At 37.3% G+C, this 24,843-nt stretch overlaps 1 protein-coding gene across 8 annotated transcripts in view; it reads left to right on the forward strand.

Moving 5' to 3' along the window:
* The first annotated feature begins 16,623 nt into the window (after positions 1-16,623).
* Positions 16,624-24,843, forward strand: part of CCDC88A (coiled-coil domain containing 88A) — a 121,776-nt gene continuing 113,556 nt past the window's right edge. For 4 of the 8 annotated variants that reach the window (XM_032877741.1, XM_032877743.1, XM_032877742.1 and 1 more), the window contains exons 1-2: positions 16,624-17,510; positions 17,607-17,707. In XM_032877741.1, coding sequence (XP_032733632.1) covers positions 17,448-17,510; positions 17,607-17,707 — 164 coding nt within the window. In that variant the 5' untranslated portion in view covers positions 16,624-17,447. The remainder of the gene's footprint in view (positions 17,511-17,606; positions 17,708-24,843) is intronic. The other 4 variants (XM_032877745.1, XM_032877746.1, XM_032877748.1 and 1 more) reach the window with 1 other exon arrangement.

Below are 24,843 nucleotides of genomic sequence, written 5' to 3' on the forward strand. Positions count from 1 at the left end.
ATATGCAACATATAAATGAATAAGCGTAGATGAGTCTAATAAAATTTAATTTGCAAAAGTAGCCAGTGGACTGGATGTAGTCTGTAGGCCTTAATTTGTCAAACACCTCCTTAGAATATGTAGTCAAAATATTGATGTCCAAAGTTACCTGGATGAGTTTTTGTCTGTCCTTCAGTGCGATTAGGTTACTCTTTTGTAATATAGTTGGGCTCATTTGCTACTATCTGTATTCCATTTTGGTGCCTCTCAAATCCTGGTTGAATTAGATAACTTATTTTTTGCAAATGTGAAACATTAACATGGTTCTAAAAGTCAGCACTATCCAAGGAAGTTTACCTACAAAATTCTCAGTACCCTCTCAGTCCTTTTACCCTGTTCCTACTCTTCTTACTTCTTTTCCACTTTGCTCTCATCCACTCCCTGTAGGCAACCAACCTCACTGGTTTCTGGTTTATTCTTCCTCCCCTCTCCCTTCCCTTCACTTCCATTCCCCCTCCTTTCTTTTTCTTTTCTGTCCCTCCTCCTCCTCCTCCTCTTTCTCCTTCTTCCACAAATAAGCAGATAGAGATGTATTTTCTTTTCCTGTTTTTCTTACATGAACGTAAATACCCTTTTGTAGTTTGCTTTTTGCACTAAAATTTTTTTTAAGATTTTATTTATTTATTTGACAGAGATCACAAGTAGGCAGAGAGGCAGGCAGAGAGGGGAGGAAGCAGGCTCCCCGCTGAGCAGAGAGCCCAGGACCTTGGGATCATGACCTGAGCCGAGGGCAGAGGCTTTAACCCACTGAACCACCCAGGTGCCCCTGCACTTAAAATTTTTATCCTGAAATCAGTCCATACCAGTTCATAGAGATCTTCCTCATTCTCTTTTATAGCTGTGTAATATGCTTTTGGGCTGCTGTACAATAGTTTATTCAATTATTCTAAGAGGAGTTACTTTTAAATTATATACAGTTTTTAAAATACAAGGGTAACCTGTAACCAGGTCAAGAAATGAAACATTATTAGTGCCTCAAAAGCCTGCCTCGTGCTTCCTTCCTGTTACTGCCCCACTATCTATGGTAACTAACTACTATCTACTTCTAAGACTAAAGATTACTTTTATCTACTTTTGTTCTTAGTATCAATGGAATTTTACAATATGCACTCATTTGTGTCTCACTTCTTTCATTCAACATTAGATTGTGAGAATCATCTATATTATTCTCATCATTCATTCTCATTGCTGTATAGTGTGCTATTTCCCTGTTTGTTTTTTTAAGATTTATTTATTTTAGAAAGAGAGAGTGGGGGTGGGGTGGGAAGAGACACAGAATCTTCAAGCAGATTCCCTACTGAGTACAGAGCCCAACAGCGGGCTCAATCTCAAGATCCATGAGATCATAACTGAGCTGAAATCATAGTCAGACGCTGACTGAGCTACCCAGGTGCCTCTAATTTATCCATTTAACTGTTGATGGGTATTTGGGTAGTTCCCAGTTAGAAGCTATTACAAATAGTGCTGTCATGAACATTCCAGCACATGCCTTTGGGACGCATAGTCACACATATCTGATGGATATGTACTTAGGAATGGAATTACTGTATTACAGAATATGCACATTTGGCTTTAGTCTATGAAGCTAAAAGTTTTCTGAAATATCAGTTTACACTCCCACCAGCAATATGAGAGCCCTGTTTGCTCCACATCCTGACCAATCCTTGGTGAGTTCATTTGAGCTTTTCAGGTGGGTGTGGGTAGTGGGTTAGTATACCACAGTGATTTCAGTGCACACTTCCCTGATGATTAACAAAGTGGGGTACCTTTGCATATGTTTATTGACTATCTGGATATGCTCTTTTATTACTATCTGTTCAAGTCTTTTGCCTTTTTCCTTTTTTTTTTTTAAAGGACTTTTAAAAAATATTTGAGGTACAAGTTGTATCTTGACACCTTCCTTCCCCAGAAGGAAATCCTGAGATGAGGATTCTAGTGCAGATGATTTAATTAAGAAAGTCCTCCCTGGAGCAAAGATTACGGGAATATGAGAAGCAGGATAAGGAAGGGGAAAAAGCCATGCAAAGGTATGACTTCAGGCAAAGTCCCACTGAGGGTAGTTTCAGACTATTCCACAGGGGAACTCTGGGATGTTAGTTACACCTTAGAGTTTTTCCCAGATTGAGACAAGAGAGCTGGGCTTTCATACCCCTGATATGTAATTCTGGTACATGCTACAACATGAATAAATCTTGAAGGCATTATGTTAAGTGAAATACACCAGAACAAAAAGACAGATACTTTATGATTCTATTTATATGAGGTACATAGATTACTCAACGACATAGAGACAGAAAGTAGAATGGTTACCCATAGCTGGGGATCAGGGGAAGAGAATGGAGAGTTATTATATAATGGGTACAAAGTTTCAGTTTGGAATGATGAAAAAATTCTAGATATGAGAAGTAGTGATGTTTGCACAACAATGTGAATGTGCTTAATGCCCCTGATCTATACAGTTTAAAATGGTTAACTTTTATGTTATTCACATTTTACCACAATAACAATTTTTTTTAAAAATTAGAAGGATCATAGACCATGATCAAGTGGGATTTCTCACTGGGATGCAAGGATGGTTTAACATATGGAAACCAATAAATGTGAGTCACCACACTAATAGAATGAAAGATCTAAAAAAATATGATCTTGGGGCACCAAGGTTTGTCGTTCAGTGGAGCATGCAACTTTTGATCTTGGGGTTGTGGGTCAAGCCCTATGTTGGGTGTAGAGATTACCTAAAAAAATAAAATCTTAAAAAACTGTGTAGCAAATGCATTTCCTAAAATCCAACATCTTTTCATGAAAAAAAAAAAAACTCTCAACAAATTTAGAAAGAACACGACTGAACATAATAAAAGCTATATATGAAGCCAGAGCTAACTTTATACTCAATGGTGAAAGGTTAAAAGCTCTAAGATCAGGAGCAAGACAAGGCTGCCCCCATCTACTTTTATTCATCACAGTACTGAAAGTCTTAGCCAGAGCAATTAGATAAGAAAAAGAGATAAAAGGCATTCAAAACAGAAAGGAAGAGGTAAAACTGTCTCTATTTGGAGATGACATAATCTTTTATACAGGAAATCCTAAATACTCCATCAAAACCATCTTAGAACTAATAAGCAAATTCAGTGAAGTTGCATTATACTAAATCAACATACAAAAATTGTTACATTTTTACAAACTAACAAAGATGATCTGAAACAGAAGTTAAGAAAACAATACCATTTACAATGCCATCAAGACAATAAAATATTTAGGGGTAAATTTAACCAAGAGGTGAAAGATCAGGGGAAAGATCCAAACTAAGATATTAATGAAAGAAATTGAAGAAAACAAATAAATGGAAAGACATCTGATGTTCATGGATTAGAAGAATTACTGTTGGGGTGCCTGGCTCACTCAGTTTGTAGAACATGGGACCCTTTATCTCAGGGTTGTAGATTTGAGCCCCACGTTGAGTGTGGAGATTATTTTAAAATAACATCTTAAAAAAAAAGAACTATTCTTGTTAGAATGTCTATACCACCCAAAGTGATCTATAGATTCAGTGTAATCCCTATAATTCCACTGGCATTTTTCACAGAAATAGAAAAAATAATCTTAAAATTCATATCAAACCACAGAAGACTCCAAATAGCCAAAGCAACCTTAAGAAAAAAGAACAAAGCTGGAGAATCACAGTATCTAATTTCAAAGTTTATCACAAAGCTACAGTAATCAAAACAGCATGGTAACTGGCATAAGAACAGACACATAAACCAAGGAAACACAGGGCAGAGCCCAGAAATAAATACACACATATGTGCTCAACTATTATTTAACAAAGGAACCAAGAAAGCTCAATGGGGAAAGATAGTTTCTTCAAAAAATGACTTTAGGAAAACTGGATATTCACATGAAAGAAATGAAATTGGACCTCTCTCTTATACCACTCACAAAAATTAACTTGAAGTAGCTTAAAGACTTAAATGTAACACCTGAAACTATAAAACTAGAGAAAGAAAACAAGGGAAAAGTTCCTTGACTTTAGCAATGTCTTTTAGGCTATGACACCAAAAGTGCAAGCAACAAAAGCAAAAATAAAGTGGAACTTACACAGACTAAAAAGTTTCTGAATAGCAAAAGAAACTCTCAGCAAAATGCAAAGAAAACTTACAGAATGGGGGGAAGTATTTGCAAACCATATATCAGAAAAGGAGTTAATATCTGAAATATAAAAGAAACTCATACAACTTAGTAGCAAAAAAAAAAAATCTGATTAAAATATTGGCAGAGGACCAAACAAATTTTTCCAAAGAAGACATACAAATGTCCAACAGGTAAATGAACAGGTATTCAACACCACGAATCACCAGGGATATACAAGTCACTACCACAATGATGTATCACCTGTTGGGTGATACATCATATATGTTATAACCTGTTAAGCTATTATCAAAAAGACAAGAGGTAACAGATGTTGGCAAGGCAGTGGAGGAATTGGAACACTTACGTACTAATGGTAGGAATATAAACTGGTACAGGCACTATAGAAAACAGTGTGGAGTTTCCTCAAAAAATTGAAAATAAGGGAAGCCTGGGTGGCACAGTCAGTTGGGCCACAGGCTCTTGACTTTGGCTCAGGTCATGATCCCAGGGTCCTGGAATCAAGCCCCACATTGGGCTCTCTGCTCAGCAGGGAGCCTGCTTCCCTCTCTTTCTGTCTGTGCCTGCCTCTCTGCCTACTTGTGATCTCTGTCTGTCAAATAAATAAATAAAATCTTTTAAAAAATAAGTCAGGCAAAGACAAATACTATATGTTCTTACTTACATGTAAAATCTAAAAATCTCTTGGAAATAGAGAATAGAATGGTGGTTGCCAATGACTGGGGAGTGGGGGAAATGGAGCAATGTTGGTCAAGGGGTACCAGTTTACAGCTATAAGATGCATAAGCTCTGGAGATCTAATATACAGAACAATGACTGTAATTAACAACATTTTATCATATACTTGTAAGATTTAAGAAAGTAGACTTTTAAAAAGATTTTATTTATTTGAAAGAGAGTAAGAGGATAGAGGGTCAGAGGGAGAAGCAGACTCCCTGCTGAGCAGGGAACCCCATATGGGACTCCAGGATCATGATCTGGGCCGAAGGCAGTTGCCTAACCAACTGAGCCACCAGGTACCCAAGAAAGTAGATCTTAAATGTTATCGCCACACAGATAAGAATGGTAATTATGTGGGGGGTGGAGGTATATCAATCGTACTGTGGTACGTGTATCAAATCATTACATCTTTGTACACCTTACATTTACATATGTTATATGTCAATGATATCTGAAGAAAGCTGGAAAAAATTTTAATTGGTTTCAATCTTATCTAAATTACATTCTAAAAGCTTTTTTATTAACCTGTAAATATAGCCCTGGTATCTTATTAAGTGGGAAAAAACATATATTATCTCTGGTATGATCTCGTGCATGTGCTTGTGCGTATGTGTGTCTGTGTGACAATTTGGAAGCATCTATGTAGTTGAGATTGTGAGTGGATTTTTTTCCCAATATTTTTCCTTTCTTTCTCCTATCTTATTATCTGTAGTATCTGATTTTCCTGCAGTGAAGACATATTCTCACAAGTTAACTTACATAAATACGTTATAGTTTTTGTTAACGTGTTTATTATTGAATATGTTAAGACATATAACAAGATGTTAAGACATATAACAAGATTAAATATGTTAAGACATATAACAATAATTTAATTTTATTTTTATTCTTACATTATGAATTTCCTGAGATTCTTTTTTTTTTTTTTAATCTTCTACTCTCAGCACAGTTACTGGCACATAGTTGCAATAGAAACTGAAGTACTGTCAGCTAATAAAATATAAAATAATGCCCTCAACTGTAACTTCCTTTCCTTTCTGCCAATAGAGGGCAACATGAACAAATTGGTGGATTGGCGGTCGAGTTCATGATCTCCTGTCTGTCACCAAAGTTCAAGAAAGTCAATATTAAATTTGCAACAAACAAAAGCAACATAAATTGAATCTATAAAACTTTAGTAGGAAGAACTGTCTGGCTTCTCTATCTGCAGTCTCACCTCTTTCCAACACCCCCACTACAGTGCTGCTAGAATTTTCCTCTTAAAGGAGAAGTCTGATATCATTTCCTTGTTTGTTTCTTTTTTTTTTCTTAAGCAGCAGTTGAACCCTTTTACCTATAGGATAAAGGCCAATTCTTTAGTCTGATATTTTGCTTTCTTACAATGACTTCAACTGTCATTTCCCACAATTCTTCACCCCTGGGAAAGTATGTTTTTTAGCCACATGAAGCTATTCATGACTCCCCAGACATGCTGTGCTCCTCTGTAGTTAAATGCATTGCTTCTGTCGTTCTCCCACCTAAAATTCCCTGATCCTCCTCTCCCCATTAAACGTCTACTTTTCATTCAAGGCCTGGCTGAAAATCATCTCTCCATGAAAGCCCTTCTTGACTTTCCATTAAAACCGAACCCTGGGGGCGCCTGGGTGGCTCAGTGGGTGGGTTAAAGCCTCTGCCTTCGGCTCAGGTCATGATCCCAAGGTTCTGGGATCGAGCCCCGCGTCGGGCTCTCTGCTCAGCAGGGAGCCTGCTTCCTTCTCTCTCTCTTTCTCTGCCTGCCTCTCTGCCTACTTGTGATTTCTGTCTGTCAAATAAATAAATAAAATCTTAAAAAAAAAAAAACCGAACCCTGTTTCTCTTTCGAATGGCACATACCACGCATAGCACTGTTCTAGAGTAGCTGACTATAAAGTCTCAGAAGGTTCATGTGTTATAAGGAAACATCTTATTCATCTTTGTATCCCTAGTGCCTGGGGCATAATAAATACTCAAAATGCATATTCACTGAATGGACAAAAGAAAAGGAACTAAGCAGGAAGTTCTCATATCGGACAAATCACACTGGATAAAATTTTAGCCTGGCATTGCGGCATGTGGCTGGTGCTTCTCACATGTTCAGGAAGCATCAGGCCTTACTCAAGGGTTATTTTTGAAATATACAGGAACTTTTTGGTGAATTTTAATTTCTTCACCTTTTCTTAGTGCTCAGATTTTTTTTTTTTCTTTTTTATAGTACTTGACAGGAGGGAGTCCTTTTGTACAAAAGTACAGGAGTGTTATGTACAGTATGGAGAAATCCTGGTAGCACCAGGTCACTTGATTTCTAGGCCAGGTGGAATTCCACTTTCCAGCTTCTTTGGAGACAAGGATGATGTACAGTCTGTGTGTACTCGGCACACTCGGTAACTAATTCCAGTCTCATTTACGCCTTTATGCTGAGATCAGCATTCAAGAGTGCAGTGAGGGGAGAGGAAGCATTCCTTTCATGATTCCACCTCAGACTTGAGCACCACACTATGTTTAAAAACACATGATATATATACCGGTAAGTAGACACAGATGATGTTTTGTAGAGGTAATCATTACTATACCATCTGTCAGGTTCTGCAGTTGGTTAAAGAAAAGGAAAGAAAAGAAATCAGTTTGGCAGGATTTGCTCCACACAAAATCTTGTTGCTTTTTGCCAATTCCATGTAATTCGATATACCCTTGCAAAATGAGTAAAAGAAAAGTGCTTTCACATTGTGCTACAGGAAAAATATGGCCATTGTTCTTATGACCCTTGTTAAAAACAATTCAAGTATGAGTTAGAGAGGACCACAGTAAAAAAAAAGAAAGAGAGAGAAAATAAAGGAGACAGAGATAGCTGGGTAAATGACTCAGAATTACCAGAACTTGAAACTCGTTTGTAGCTATAATATAATTGATACACTATTGCCATACCTTAAACTAAAAAGAAGAGAGGTGAGATCTAAAGCCTTCTGGGATCAAAATATGCCCATTGCAGGACTTGGAAACCTTTTGTTAGACTTATGCTAGTAAATTTCCACAGAATGTATGCATGCAATTATGAAAGGTGACATTAACACGCAAACAATCTCTTCCTAATTTAGACTCAAAGTTTTCACATGATTCATGTCTTGTGAGATATAGAAGATGGAGCTGATATTACCTACTAACATTATTGCATCCAGTACCATGACTGTCTACTGTGTTGATTTCACAGTGATTTTGGAAGAGGCTAATTGAACTTTATCAAATATAAGTAAAGAACCTAATTCTGATTTGTTGTCCATTTTACTTTTATGAAACAAAATGATGACTGAGGATTTCAAATAGGAATACATTCTAAACAAAGGTTGATGAATGGGTTTTAGTGAAGGTTGGTTTGTATGTAGCGCTTCCTGTTTTTGCTGTGAGTAGAGGACGGAGAGAAGAGAATCACAAGTACCCCATAGTCATGTTAACCTAACCTAATCTTTTAAAATAATATTTTTAATAAATTAAATTTCCTGCTATGTACAAATCAAGTCATTTAAATGAAAGTTAGGAAAAATTGGTTATTTTCACAAATTTATTCATTTGACTACTATAGAGCACATACTATGGACAAGACACTGCAGGGCACTGATACTATAGATCTATCAGTAAAAAAAAAAAAAAAAAAAAAAAGATTTGGTTTATACCTTGCAATAACAGGTCATGTATGTGGGAGTATAAGCCCCAAATTTTATGGCATTTTATTTTTTTATTTTTTAAAAAGATTTTATTTACTTATTTGACAGACAGAGATCACAAATAGGCAGAGAAGCAGGCAGAGAGAGAGGAGGAAGCAGGCTCCCTGCTGAGCAGACAGCCCAATGTGGGGCTCGATCCCAGGACCCTTAGATCATGACCTGAGCCGAAGGCAGAGGGTTAACCCACTGAGCCACCCAGGCATTTTATTTTTAACATGCTTATCAGCTCCCTCTGTTTCATCACAGCATTCCACCAAATAGTTAAGCTTCTGTTAATCTGAAAAGAATTGCCCTCTTGTATGGCTATCAGAGAATCTATATAAATGGTTCTAGGTGTTATCCACACTTTTCACATGCAGCTCTATGCTAAATAGCTCCATTTTGGGGCCTTGAGTTCCAGTCTCTCTGTCTTTCTCTGTGCCAGGAGGCTGACCTCTGTGGACTGCATCATCTGGGTTCTCTTGCTCTCTGCTTCTCATGGCATTCAGCAGTGGGGAGCGCTGGCTGGTAATATATGTGAGAGGAATATAGAGATTGGGATATTCTTTCCCAATTTTTTCTTCTGCCCCATGATGATGGCCGTCACCCCATTCTCTATGGACCTAGCTCCCATCCAGTGGCTCCTCTAACAAAACTATGGTCTTCCAGAACTCTGGTGACAGTTTCCTCCCCTTGCCCCTTCTGGCGGAGGACTGAAGGGGATCCCCACTATTGCTATTCCCTGCGGGAACCACCCTCCGTTGGTTCACTTAACTCCCCTCATCTAAATTGTCCCTTCACAACATTCTGTTTACTTAAGCGCTTCCAGAATGCCCCCTGTTTCCTGCTGCGACTCAAAAGAATCCCCCCAAAATAACTTTATATCTGGGGAAAGGTTTTCCGTGGTAACACGAGAGATTGAAAGCAATTTGAACTATATCTGATACACCGGAATGGTGGAATTCCGTTTCCAAGCAACTTGAAGACCAACTCTTCTGCACTCCCAGAACATAATTATACAATACAGTTGGATGGTTAATTTAATTATTTATAAAGTTAATTAACTGACTGGAAAAGAATTCAGTCCTGATTTTTGTTTTGCTTAGCATCCAGTGTAAATATAATAAATACTAGTTGAGAGGTAGGCAAGCAATGGCTTAGGGGCCAAAGCTGACCCATTATCTCTTTTTGCAAATAAAGCTTTTCCACAACACAGCAACACCTATTTCTTTATGCATAGCCTGTGGCCGCTTTATGCCAGCATGGCAGACGTGATTGGTTGCAACAGAGACCCTCTGGGGGCAGTTGCATCAGAGACCTGAAACCTAAAAATATTTACTACCTGGCCTTTTACAGAAAAAGTTTGCCCTCTCTGAACTAATTGATTGAATGATGCATTTGCCATTTTATTTCATTTGGCCTCATTTAGTTATGATATTCTTTGTGTCTTGTGTGTTCAATATGCTATCTTGCACATATGGTAGGTCAATAAATATTGATTAATAAATAAGGTGAGAATGCACTGACAAATATAGAGCTCTTAACCTTAGTTTTATTTAAACTCAGAGAATACATTTTTATTCTTTTGTAAGATGTAGGAGCCAAGTTTAGACATGGTTGTGGGAATTTGAGGTTTGATGTTTGAAAAATTGGTAAACTGGAAGTTCTACACGTCTAACATATAATGAATCCTGTTATTGAAAATCCATTTGGGGAGCACCTGGCTGGCTCAGTTGGTAGAACATGTGACTCTTAATCTCAAGGTCATGAGTTCAAGTCTCATATTGGGCATAGAGTTTTCCTAAAAATAAAATAAAATTTAAATAAAAAATTATGTCCATTTAAGGTGTGCCTGGGTGGCTCAGTGGGTTAATCCTCTACCTTCGACTCAGGTCATGGTCTTAGGGTCCAGGAATTGAGCCCCACATTGGGCTCTTTGCTCAGCAGGGAGCCTGCTTCCTCTCTCTCTGCCTGCTTCTCTGCCTACTTGTAATCTGTCAAACAAATAAATAAAATATTTTTTAAAAATTATGTCCATTTAAAAAAGTAAATATAAAAATGCATTTGGATTTCATTTATTGATTATATTAAGTTGAGAGGCATATTCAAATTTTGATCACTGTTATATATTTCTAATGGTGTTGTGAGAGTAGTACAGTTTTAGAAAATAATGTGAAATAAATGCATCGATATATTAATCTGTGCGTGGTACAATTATGGTTTGATTTTTTTTATGTTGTTGATCTTTCCAGATATGGCAATGAAATTTATTATTTTCATAATGAGAAAGTAAGGTAATTTTAAAAATATGAGATGTTTAGCTCCATGTAACTGAATATTTTATATTGCTGTTTTAGTTTAAGAACCTAAAGATATTTAAATTACAAATTTCACAAAATAAAATTGAATCTGAGAACTCTTCTCAAGCTAATATCTGGAAACATTCAACTGACACATATTAATTAAAAACTAGGAAATAAAAACCTTTACATTAAACCATTTTTTAAGTTTCATGTGAATTTTAACTTTCAATAGAAGAGCAGCAAATACAAATCTCATATATCAGTAAATGCATTTTTATATATCTTCTTACTGTCATTCAATAAAATGGAATAAAACATCTTCGTATTTCCTTATTTGTAATAGTTACCATTTTTATTTTGTATTTTTTGGTATGAAAGCAGATCTACATTTTTTCTAGGATTAGAATAACTTGTTTTAACCCACATATATTTTCAGTAGCTTAAAAGCACCAGTGCTTTATGTAGAAACCTACTTGATGGTTTCTATGTTATTAATGATTTATCATTTATTCTGACATAGGCTAGGTTCTGCTTTAACCAGGTATTGCTGATGCTTGTCTCTAGGATGTAAAGGGGTGGACAGTAGAGGTTGGGTGTAGGCTTGCAGTCAGAATAAGAGAGTGTTTTTTCTCACCTTTTAAAGGTCCATTTTATAATATTTTTCCTTTTCTATACTTGTTATTTTCTCCTCTATCAGGTTTCCGTTTGCTTAGTAGCTTTCCATCAGTAACATTGGAAGTGGGAATGAGTCACCTCCTATTGCATGGGATCAAGGAATTAAAGGAGGAACCATGCAAACACAAGGAACTGATCACATGATAAGACAGTCATACCCTGGAAATACCTGGTAAGTGATCATTAACTTACAAGATTATTTCATGTCCTATCACAGCAAACTAGTTAAAGAAATAGGATAGCATCACCTCACCGAAGACCAAGAAACTGAAAGAAAGAAAGAAGAAACATTATACCAAGAGACACTTTTAGGCATACCACAAATTCATGGACTTTACTCATAACAGAGCCCACAGGTTCTCACTCAAAAATTATTAATGCTTTTAGACTGTTTTAAAAATCGGTGAATTCCCTGCATATAGAAAACGAGAAGCAGCAAATTAAAACGGGGACTATCGATAGAGATACTGTCAACAACAAAAACCAGGAGCTATTCAATGTAAAATTAAAAACTCAAAACACAGTTGTCTTGGGCCTGTGGATGTAGGTCAAACATTCATGTACTTCTTAAGGGCCTGTGAATGCATAATTATGTTAAAAGCACACCACAGTCATTTAGGTTGATTGTGAGGATATATTTCTTTAATAAAAGGTGAATTTCTGTTCAGAATATGCTGTCCAATAAGGCTTAGACAATGACACCTTTCTAGAAGATTTGCATCAAAATGATAACAATTGAAACACAGTTTGGGTCCTGAAAAGGATAAATACCATTACGCTGCTGAGAAATAAAAGAATACATGAGGCTTATGTATTCTCCTGAGCTTTTCTCAGAAAAAAAAATTATATAGACTTGGGAAAAACCTGTCCTGAAAGCCATTTGTTTTATGATCTCAATGTCTTTTTAGTTCTTCAAATTCATTGGCAAGCAGTAATCGCCTGCTTATGCCTCCTCTAGGTCATTAAGTTAATTAGAATAGTCTTTCTCAGAAGTTGCTCTGCTGTGAGCTCTTGCCAATTGTTAGGAATTTAAACCGGTCACCATGGTTGAAAGAACACTCTTTGACATATTGACTGAAAGTGCCCATAATAGCAAGGCGCTGTCCTAAATGCCAGGGGCACAAGGATGAATTTAAAAATGTCAGTCTCCAAGAGTTCCCCATTTACTCAGAAGAGCATGTCAGCAAATACATGCCCTTCAGAGCAAGTTACAGCAATAAAGGGAGGTTAGATACTATGCAAGGCACAAAAGAGGAAGTGGTCAGCTCAACCCAAGGGAGAGGAATGCTTCACGGAGAGGGGCACTTGAATCCTGAAGGACGAATGGGAGTTGACCCTGTAAGGAAGCAGAAAAAAACATTTCAGATAGGTGTGGTAGCATGGAATTTAATGGTGAACTAGTAGTGGTTCACTTGATCACCATACAGCAGTAGGGCATTTGAGAACCACTTAAAATGGGCTGAGAGGAGGACCCCTCTCTCGGTCCGGTCATCTCTTTCCAAGTTTCCTTCTCTCTGTGCAGCTTTCATGTGGGACAGAGCAAGTCTACCATCTAAGCAGATGACCAGTAAGAAAAAAAACCAGTATGCCCATTTTACAGTTAAGGAAACTAATGCTCAGCTGATGCTCAAAGAAGTTAAACCAGACTCAATTCTCTCCCTCTCAATAGATGACATTTTTCTTAAAACTATGTTAGATAATTAAGACATTTGCCTTCTATGATCTTAGGTGAGTTTAAAATCTTATTCATTGGCTCAAGAGGACTTAGAGACCCTGTTAAAAAGTATATGAGAGATTGGATTTCTTGATGGCATTTCTTCCTAAATATTCATGAAGTAATGGTGCCAACAAAAAATAAGCACAAACACCTTCTTTGAGAATTCACAATTCAGCCATGTAAAGTATCCAGTTAACTGATTTTTAGTATATTCACAGAACTGTGCATCTATCACAACTTTAGAATATTTTCATTTTCTCAAAAAGAAACCATGCCTCCCGAAGCCACTAACCTCATTTTCTCCCAACTGCCCCAGATCTAGGCAACCACTAATCTACTTTCTGTCTATACAGATTGGTCTCTTCTGGACATTTCATATTAATGCAATCATACAGTATGTGGTAACTTGTAACCGGTTTCTTTAAAGTTAGCATAATGTTTTTAGGATTCATCTGTGTTGCAGCATGTATCACACTTTATTCTTTTTTATTGCCCGAATATTCTATTGTATCAGTACAATACATTTCTTTTATTCATTTATCAGTTGATGGACATAGAGGTTGTTTCCATTTTTTGGCTATTATAAACAATGGTGCTATTTGGCTGTTGTATTTGTGTTATTTTATTATACTAGCTAATGGATGTGATGGCTCTGTAAATATGTGTCACCCAATGTGTGTTTGGGGGTGAGTCTATCACTTACTATAGAAGATCAAGATGGAGGTAAACATGGGTGCTTTTGGTATACAGGTATTATTACGTATGTGTAACCTGCAGGGGAGTCCTCAGTTATAATACGCAGGAGAGGATCTTTCTCTAGTGAGTTCTAAATGGGATCATGGTCTATTCCAAACATTTAACTTCTGACCAGAAGAGAGCAGAACAAATAACTTGGAACCTAGTCAGATAGGTATGATTTTTCCAAAGTCCTTTCCTGTTGGATTTAATATTCAAAGAAAAGATGAATTCAGGGTAAATAAATGACTACCAAGTTAAAAAAAAAAAAAACAACAAACACCTGGAAGAAATCTTGAGCAATGTCTTCCTAAATGAAAGGAAGATAGAGGAAACTTTTGGATTTAATCTTATAGGATGTTGCAATTTGAAGACCATTAAATTGTGTATAATGTACAATCCGTTTTTTGCTAGACAAGGAAGTTTCCTGATTATACTCTTGAGATATTATAAAGCATTTCTAAGGCTGCTATTAAACTAGGGAATTGTGAATTGGTAGGTTTTCAAATAAGTTACTCCAGACCTCGGTCTGGTCTAAAGGTTCCTGTTTTTACAATTAACTCCTCATGTTTCTTTGTTGAGTGTGTGTGTGTGTGTGTGTGTGTGTGTGTGTATGTGTGTAAAAGCTAAAGATAGACCAGGAAGCATCTGGGGCCATTTGGCTGTAGAGGGGAATACGGATTTGTGAGGGCTAGCTACTACATGTAAACTGAATACATCTATCTTAATGTGCTAACTCTTTGGTCATCACTGTCCAAAATGTCCCTAGCTTATGGTACCTAGTATTAATACTTTATGAGTTTTTCATCTATGTATGAAGCAGATGGGTCTATCTGAAGATAAACCCCAGTATATGCATGAACACTTCCATGTTGTTTGGCTGAGCTTCCTAGGGATTACAAAGAAAAGTGGGCATGTCAGGCATAGGCTGCTCTGAAAGCCATGCTTTCTTCTTGGGTGTCAGCTCTCTCTTGGTCTGCATTTCTGAATAAAGGATTGTGATTAAGAAAGACTCATCAAGAGTAGAGGGAAAAGATTGCTTGCCACAGGACGACCCAAATCTATATACTGACCCAGGCAATGCAAGGTTCTACTCTCTACACACCTTGCAAAATGCCACATGAATGCATCCTAATTTTAATTAAGATGATTTTGGAAGGGCATTTCTCTGGTCTCTACAGCAAGATCCTTTCTCCTCTAACTAAAGTAGGAGAAGGTACATTTCAAGATTTTTCCTAAAGATTCTTCATTTGGGGGGAATAATGATGAAAACAACATTAAGAACGTTTATGGAGCACTTACTGTAGGTTGCCATCTAATTTAACTCTATTATTAGCCCTGTTTTATACACGAACACAGAGGTTCACTAGCTTGCCTATGCCCCCACAGCTGTAAGTATCAGAGCCAGGATCTGAAGCAGGCAGGAAGGCTCTAGAGCCCAGGCTCTCAATTACCTAATTAAGAAATTTTGCTGTTTCTTAATTTAGTGTTATAAAACGTTTTTACTGCTACTTTAAAATATATAAATGCTCAAAGTAGAGGTTTATGTAAATGTAAAAAGCACACACTGCAAAACTGTAATACTCTATTTATTTTCTAAAAATAAAAATTGTTTTACATACCCATTTTGTCCCTGGGAAAAGGTTTTTATGTTTCTTCAAAACGAGGAGTAACATTTAATTTTGCTGGGGGAACTAAGTTCCCCCAAGTTAAAATTACTTTGATGATTCCAGTTGTGCATAGCCTAGCGATTTATGACAAATATGTAATCTGTTTGTCACCCATCTTGGATGACTTCCAAATGTTTCCTTTTAGTAGCTCTTGATTTTGTTTGGATTTTTTTTTTTTTTCAATAGCCAAATAATCAAACAACAATGTCTGAATCACGTTTGCTCTAGTCAGGGAATACCAACATGTTGAAAGACAGCTTGGGTTATTTAAAATCCTACTACATTCACTTGCAACTTTGAGGAGCATTCATGCTTTAGTGGCCTGGATTTTTTAAAGGAGAAGAGGAAAAAAGAAAAAACAAAACAAAACAAAACCAAGTTTGCAGCTCAAGTCCCTCTTTTGCTATCTGCTGCATTGAGTTTGCCTACTTCGTTTTGCGGGCGAAAGCACGCTTAAGAGATCAAATCAAACTGTCCGAAAAAGGCTGTCTGCATCCCTCATGTTTAAAAGAGAAGGATTTCGTTCCCTCTCCTTCACACATCAAAGAAGGCACTCGGGGAGGACATAAACCATAATTAGGCATGAGCGACCGAGCAGACAGACCCCTTCCTCTGCCTTCCCCATCCCCGCCCCCCACGCCCTGGCAACAGTCCTGGGCTCGAGCGAGGCGCGGGTCACCGCAGCAGCTGCAGCGAGCGCGCTTCCGCGCCCGCGCCCGCCGCCAAAATCTGGGCGGCGGCGGGGCCGGCCCTCGGGGCGCGCGCGCTCGGGAGCGCGCTCATGCAGCGGTTTTCTTCTCCCACAATCCAGAGGCAGCGGCGCGGGAGGGGCGGAGAGTCGGCGGAAGGATATCGGCGCGGAAGGAGAAGCGCGCTCCCTTTGACAGAGGGCTCGTGGCTCTGGTTGGGCGGCGAAAAGCGGGGTGTGATGCGGCACTGCGGTTCTGAGGCCGTTACTCCGGCTCCTCCAGAGAGGGCGGAGGAGGAGGCTGGAGCGCGGTGGTGATTTTGTGCCAGGGCTTCCCAGAGGCGCGCTGAAAAGGCTGCAGGGCTCAGGAAACTGGGGGGTTAGGGACACACATTCAAGCCCCCACCCCCCGGGAGGGGAAGGGGGCTGGAGGCGAGGCTTGAGGGCGACGGAGGGATGGTGTCTGCTCGGGGGGAAGGGGCGAGCCCTGCCTGTCGTTGGTGAGGGGCTGCGGGCAGGGGAGGCTCCGCGGGTCGAAGCGGCTCCATGCCCACTGGTGGGTGGAACGTGTTGAGCGGAACGCTAAGGTCGAGCCTGGCTGCCGCTCGGAACCCCTAACGTGGTATCTAACGTGGTATTTCATTTAGCCCACGTTGGGATTAATTCATTGCGGGCAGCTCCGCTGGTCTGGCTCCTCCAGGAGCTGGGCAACCTTGACGGGCTTTTTGTCTTGCTGCTCCAGCCCCCTTTCCCTTCCTCCTCCTCCAGATGCCTTTTCTCTGCCCCTCCTCGCCCGGTACAGACATTTCCAGCGCAAGCTGCCGCTCGTGGCTGCTGTCGAAGCCGCTTTCGGGTTTTCGGCTCATTCCCCTCTGGGGTGTTTTTTGAGGAGGGAGACTTTTTCTCCCCTCCACGATGGGATTTTCTTCCTGTGCCAAAATGGACTTTAATTGATTTTTACTCACTTCTTCAACGTTTAGTGATCCATTCCCTAGGCGTATTTTTGTGGTAGTTCCCTTTTTCAAATACATTATCTGTAAAATGGAGAACGAGATTTTTACTCCCCTTCTGGAGCAGTTCATGACCAGCCCCTTAGTCACTTGGGTAAGTAGGGTGTTATTTATTGTGTATTTTGCTGCATTATTTGTGGCTGCAGAGATGGAGATGGGCGTTCGTGTCCTTATGATCGTTCTGTTCTAGGTTAAAACGTTTGGACCTCTGGCTGCAGGAAATGGGACCAACCTGGATGAATATGTGGCTTTGGTGGATGGGGTATTCCTGAACCAGGTCATGCTCCAAATGTAAGTTTTTTTTTTTTTTTTCTTCTTTTCTAGGTAACTTCTTTTCTTTAAAAAAGGACATACTGAAAACTTAGAGACTTTATGTTTGAAGCTCCTCATTTGGCCAAAACAATTCAGGTGGTTTAAGAATTAGACTTTGAAAGGGGTGATAGTCTTACGTGCCCACCAGCCCATTTGTCGTAACCTAATAATTATACCTGTTAAAATTGTGAAACTTTAATTTTTATTCTGCAAACCGTATATTGTTACTTATTGTCTTCAGTGCTGAAATCGAAGCCACATTGTCCTCTGATAATTTGGTGAAAAGAGAGAGAATATGAGAATAGTTTCCTAAGGGAGAATAAAGCCTCTGCTGTGAGGTTATGTGTATTTGATGCAGAAGTGTTTCATATTAACCTCTGTGTCTAAAAATAAGAGGCTCAAATTTTGAAACTGGTGAAGTAATAACAGATTTCAGAAGAGAGAATTTCGAATAACTCTCCTGATTGGTGAGAACTGTTGCTGTAGCAAGTAATTTAAGTGGGTACAGTAACTCAAATCCGATGAGATTATTACATGAATTAATATGAATATCTGGGAGATCATTTTAAGGTATTTTTAGGGCATTTGTGAAATGCTAGTAACTGACATCTCGATGACAACTAAATAACGATTTAGTAGGAAAATCTTTGTCTTTTATGTTTGTGATACTGGGTTTGTATTAAGTAAAAAAGTGTTTTTAGGGTGGGAATTGATATCAAAATCATTGGTAGCTATATCAGTGGAATATTTTTATCATTATAGGTAATGTAGCATACATGCATTCTAAGAACATCAGGGTAGGTTTTCTAAGTACAAACTCTGAATGTTGTAGTTGTGCTCAAAATAATGTATATTTAGCCTTCTGTCTTTTGAATAGAATCTGATTAAGAATTTGAATAGAATCAAAGTTTGGAACTTTGAATTTTAAGGCAGTCTTACTTTTTTATATATGTGGGAATTAAGTGCATTATTAATAAATAATTGTTACTAAGGAATAAGTCTGTGAATAGATGCATAACATAAAGTATCATTTTTGTATTTTGTAGGAAATTATGTTTCTTATTAGATTTTTTATTTAAAAGAGGTCGAAGTCAAATTCATAAATGTTCCAGTGATAACTTTTCAGTCTGTGTGCTCAGAGGTATTTGTAGTCTGTGTGCTGATTTTCATGTATGTGTTGATTCCATAGGGAAGTATTACACTACTATATGCTTTCTTAAGGTGTTTTATTTGTATAGGCACCCAAAGAAGTATATATATATATTATTTAAGTGTGTGTATATATTTTTTTCTTTAAGAAAGGAAAAAGGAGTGTAGACATTAATTATCTCCAGGGATAGTAAATATATTTTTGGCAGCTCTCACCCGAAACTATGTTTTTATCTTTGCAATATCTCCCTATTCCCTAAGCAAAATGGTAGAATAATTAAATTTACTTCTGTTTTAGGGAACACACATGACAGGAAGGGTAGCCATTACAGTAGATACTCAGAATTTATTCCCTTCTCTTGTTCTTAGACAGAAAATTTTGAAATTGTATTCTGAGCTCTTAAAAAAAGGTGTTTTTACAAAATAGGAAAATACATTACTTTAATTTTCCACTTTATTTTATTTATTTTAAAGTGGGTTTCATGCCCAAGGTGTGAGGCTTGAACTCATGACCCTGAGATTGAGAGTCTCCTGCTGTACTGGCTGAGCCAGCCAGGCACCCCTTGTTTTCCACTTTAATGTTTTTTATTTGAATGATTTTTTTTTCCAAAAAATACTTAGATTTTTTTGAGTCCTGAATAGTTAGCGGAGGTGCTAAAAACAGACACTTTAGCTTGTTTCCACTTTGAGTGCAGCTTTATGTTTAAAAATACATATGTATATTTTGAAAGTAATGGTGTTTCAAAATAGTGGTTGCCAGGTTTTTTTTTTCTTTCTTTCTTTTTTTTTTTTTTTGGAGGACTAGCTTCATTCCAAACCTCAACTCTGCTTCTGTTTTCAGTTCCACCTCTCAGCTTCTTTAAAAGTTTTTTCAGTGTCCTAATTCTGTTCTGAATGACCTATATAAATTAAAGGGAAAGAAAATTAACAAAAAAGGAAGAAGTAGGCATTAGTTTTTTAAAAAATAATTTGCTATAATAAGATAAATTTCTTTTAGTGAATTATTTTCCTAAGAGAGCAACAAAATATACATTGTTTTTAAAGCTGTATTTTGCTAACTTTAAAATCATAAAATGCATCTGTTAAGTATTTTGCTCAAGTTAATATTTAATGTACTCTATTAAATTGTCATTTGAAACTATACACAGTTAAACTAAAATTTAGACTTAGTCTAAGTCATTTCTGACTTTGTTTTGATTTGTTTACAGAATATGTGAGTGAGAACCCTTTCTAAATGAAATTATATATGTTTCTTCATGTTTGTTTTGCTTGGAGTTTGTTGAGCTTCTTATGTCTGTGGGTTTATAGTTTCTAACAAATTCAGAAAAAATTTGTGCATTGTTTTAAAAAATACATATCTATAAAGAATATTTAAGTGTGTGTGTGTGTGTGTGTGTGTGTGTGTGTATTTTTCGTGTCCCCACTTCCCTTTTTGGAAGTCCAGTTACATGTACATCAGGCTGCTAGATGTTTACTGGTGTTCTTTTCAGTTTTTTCAGTCTTCTAATTTTAGATTATCTTTGTGTCTCCAACTTCATTAATTTTTTTAATAATGTTTAATTTGTTCTTAATTGTGTCCAGCATATTTTTCATTTCAGACATTACAGTTTTATTCTAGAAATTGTTTTTTTTTAATATCTCCCATTTCTATAGCTTTCATGCTTTGTCTTTTCTGTAGCTTCTTGAGTATATGAGATATAGTTATAAATAGATTAATGTTTATTTCTACTAATTCTATGTATCATTTCTAGATTGGTTTTGATTGATTTTTCTCCTCATAAAGGATTGTGTTTTCTTGCTTTTTTATGCCTGGTGATTTTTGATCGGATGTTAGACATTTGAAATTTTACCGTGTGTGGTACTGGTTATTTTTATATTTCATTAGGTATTCTTGAGTTTTGTTCTGGAATAGTTAAGTTACTTGGAAACAGTTTGATCTTTTCATATGCTGCTTTAAAGTTGTAGCATCTATTGTCCACTACTGTTACTCTATTGACAGAACCCCCTCTGAGTACTCTGGGTGGTGAAAACAGGGGCTGTTCCTCGACCTGTGTGAACCCTGGGTGGTGTTCCCTCTAATCCTTTTTGATATTTTTTTCCCACTGTTCTTGGGTAATTTCCCCATGTGTATATACTAAAAAGTACTCAACGGAAGACTTGAGGGATACCCTCTGCAGATCTCTGGATTTTCCTGTGAGCCTCTCTACTCTTAGGTACTCTACTTTGTATATGACCATCACTTTGTTGTTTCTAGATTAAGTTCCATCTCACCTCAGCAAGGTCATTGCTCTACTTGGGTTCCCCAGCTCTGTTCTATGGCTTAGGAACTCTTTCAAGGTAGTAAGTTGGGGCAATTGAGGATTCATTTTGTATGTTTCCCACCTATCAAGGGTCTACTGTTCTTTGTTGCCTGATATCCATTGCCTTGAAAAACAATATATTTTGCCCTTTTTTTCTAGTTGTTTCAGGCTGGAGGGTAAATTTGGTTCCTGATATTCCATCTTGGCCAAAGTGGAAATCCATTTATGTACTTACAAATACACGTTTGGCCTGCCATTCTTGTATTCCTGCTTTCAGTTGTGACAGAATTCAGTTACAGAAGACTTACGGTAGAATATTTTTTTCATCTACAGTGTTTACTTAAAGTAAGAATATTGATTATTGATTTTGATTTTGCCATTTTGGACCTTGTTTGCATTGACTTCTTCATGCCAGTTTATCAACTTGGCCTTACAATTTTGAAATCTTTTCACTCACTTGGGATTCATTGCATTTAGAGATGAATACTGGATTTCATTGAGTAGCTCTTTGAATCAAAGAATCTCTGTAAGAGCTCGTGACATGACATCAGTCCTCTTTAATGGGAAGGGGAAGCTCTTTAGAGATTGGGAATGATGGGCCAGCTCTTCTGCATGCTGTAGGACATTTTCATACTTCAACCAAATGAAATCTTTCTTTCTTAGTGCTAGTTATCAGACATAGGGCTTGGTGGCAGTTAGAAATCATCATTTCTCTGTTTCAGATGTCATGCGGTTCTGTAACCCTATTTGAATTTTACTTGCTGTGAAATTTTAAGAAATTTGTAACATTATCATGAATTTCATAATCCTAAAGTTTTAAAGGTGTGTATTTATATTACCTAAGCAGTTGAAAATATGGATATATTAGGGTTTTAAGTATTGAGAAAATTATTAATAGTATCAGAACAATGATATGACTCAACCCCATTACATAACTAGAGAGATCTATACTGACTGTTATGATATACTTATTATGGTTTTTCTTCTTCTAGAATCTTGAGTTGGAAGGAACTTTAGAAGTCCTCAGAACAATGATATGATTCAATCCCTTTAGATAACTATAGAGATTTATACTGACTGTTAAGATATACTTGTTCTAGCTTTTCTTCTTTTAGAATCTTGAGTTGGAAGGAACTTTGGAAGTCCTCTATTATGAAAATATGTTTTAATTAAAAAACTAATAATGACAAAAATTAAATGACGCATGGTCATGTAGATTCTCCTCAAATATTTCCTGAGAGGCAGCTTCATAAAGTATACCTAAAAGAAGCCATTTGTGTAATAGAGGAAGTTAGCTGAGAAATGTTCCTTAGTTCTATGAATGTTTAAGATTCAAAAGTAAGAGGAGGTGGATGGGGGAGGGATGAAATAGATAAAGGGGATCAAGGGTATACTTATCTTGATGAGCACTGAGTTATGTATATGATTGTTGAATCATTATATTGTATACCTGAAACTAATATAATACTGTATTGTTAATTACACCTCAATTTAAAAAAAAAATTTAAAAGTAGATTGTGCTAACTTTATGACTGTAACGACCTTAAAATGACTTATAAAATATATGGGTTTCTTACCCAAGTATGGCATTGACTCTGAATTTTGGTTTGGGCATTTCAGGTTTTCTCATTGGACCTCATATTTTTTGTTTAGTTTAGATTTTGTTTTTTGCTTCTTTAAAAAACACACTTTTGATATAGTCATAGCTGTTGTCTTATTATCCAGTTTTGTGATTTATCTTCCAGATATGCCTGATATATCCCTGTGTGTGTGTATATATATATATATACACACACACCAGATATATCCCTGACTTTTGAATTAATGTGCTAGCCCTGATTGGTCTTACTTTTGGGCTTGCCCGTCTTAAAGTTTGTTCTCATCTGTGATCATATGTGCTTCTATAAGTCTGTAAATTTGTTTTGGGGATAACATTTATCTCCTGGATTTCAGCTCTCGGTATGTCTAGTGTCCACTGATTATCCTGTGAATTTCTTGAAGCCATGGACTGTTCTTTTCATCTTTATTCTTAGTGTAGTGCTTGACATACAGTAGGTACTTGATATACTTCTGTTGAATGAATGAATGAATAATGGAGAGGTAATGTGGTAAAGTAGAATGAATTTGGTCTTTGAGTCAGACGCCTTTAAGTCAGACAGCGTTTAATTCTCACTATGCTACTTATTCGTGTATGACCTTAAACAATTTACTTAGCATTTCCAAATCTCATTTCCTACATTTATTGGATGAATGATAATGTTTCCTTCCTGGAGTAGACTTAATCTCTGATAAGACACAGATAGGTATCTATTTTCTGTTTTGTTTACTACTGTATCCCCAGTGTTGGTTGCTGTCATTAGTATTATCATGTGCTAGGTCATTCCTACCTGTTTCTGTTTCTTCAAACAAATCATGATCACTTACAGCTTAGTTTTGCACGATTTTCTCTTGGCGTCACCTCTATAGTTATATGTTCATTGTTTAGCAAGTTACTTCTCAATATCTTCATTTATAAACAGAATAAAAAGACTCACAGGGTTATGAGAATCAGATAGGATAATTTGTATACAGTGCTTAGCATATAGCAAGATTAAATCATTGTTAGCTATTTGTTTTTGTTAGTCTTTTGTTAGCTATTTGTTAGTCTTTGTTTTATTTCTATCATTGTCATAATCATTTTTCTGTACACTGCCCTTCCCCCCCCCCTTTTTAAAAGATTTTGTTTATTTATTTGACAGACAGAGATCACAAGTAGGCAGAGAGGCAGGCAGAGAGGGAGAAGCAGGTTCCCTGCTGAGCAGAGAGCCTGATGCGGGGCTTGATCCCAGGATCCTAGGATCATGACCTGAGTCGAAGGCAGAGGCCTCAACCCACTGAGCCACCCAGGTGCCCCTTCCCTATCCCCTTTTTTTTGGCTAGCAAGGTTTTACTCATTCTTAACACCCTCTGAAGTCTCTTGGCATAGTTAGTTGCTCTCTCCCCTATCAGTCTTTACCAAATTGTGTTAAAGTGCTGCAGCTACTAGATAGTTAACATTTAGAGGCTAGAGATTTTTGTTATGTATCACCAACACCTAGCATAGATTTGATATGTCACAAGTTTTTTATTAAATGTCAAAGGAGTGAATGAAACATTTTGTAATTTTATTAGCTTTTACATTTTTGAGAATTCTAGCTTTAGTATTATAGAATTTAGTTTATTTTACCCTTTTTTTTAAGAGGGAGAGCAAGAGAGAGCATGAGCAAGCATGGGTAAGCATGAGTGTGGTGGGGAAGGACAGAGGGAATGGGAAAAAAATCTTCAGCAGACCCTCCCTGAGCAAGGAGCCCAGTATGGCCTCAGTCCCCAATCCCACAACCCTGAGATCATGAGCAGAGCTGAAACCAAGAGTTGGACGCTGAACGAACTGAGCCACCCAGATCCCTTAGTTTGTCTTTTATTTCTCTTCTTTTTCTCTTCTATTCCTCTGTCTCATTATTTAATTACCTTTAATTACCCACCTATGTTATGTCTAGCTTGAGTTGAGGTTGTGAGAACAAGTCATAGTCCATGCTTTTGTATGGTATTAGAATATACAGTGACTGGAGTGCCTGGGTGGCTCAGTCCGTTAAGCGTCTGCCTTCGGCTTAGGTCATGATCCCAGGACCTGGGATTGAGAGCCACATC

The sequence above is a fragment of the Lontra canadensis genome, unplaced genomic scaffold (genome assembly GCF_010015895.1).
Source record: "Lontra canadensis isolate GAN:19392208 unplaced genomic scaffold, GSC_riverotter_1.0 scaffold61, whole genome shotgun sequence".
NCBI classification, from domain to species: Eukaryota; Metazoa; Chordata; class Mammalia; order Carnivora; family Mustelidae; genus Lontra; species Lontra canadensis.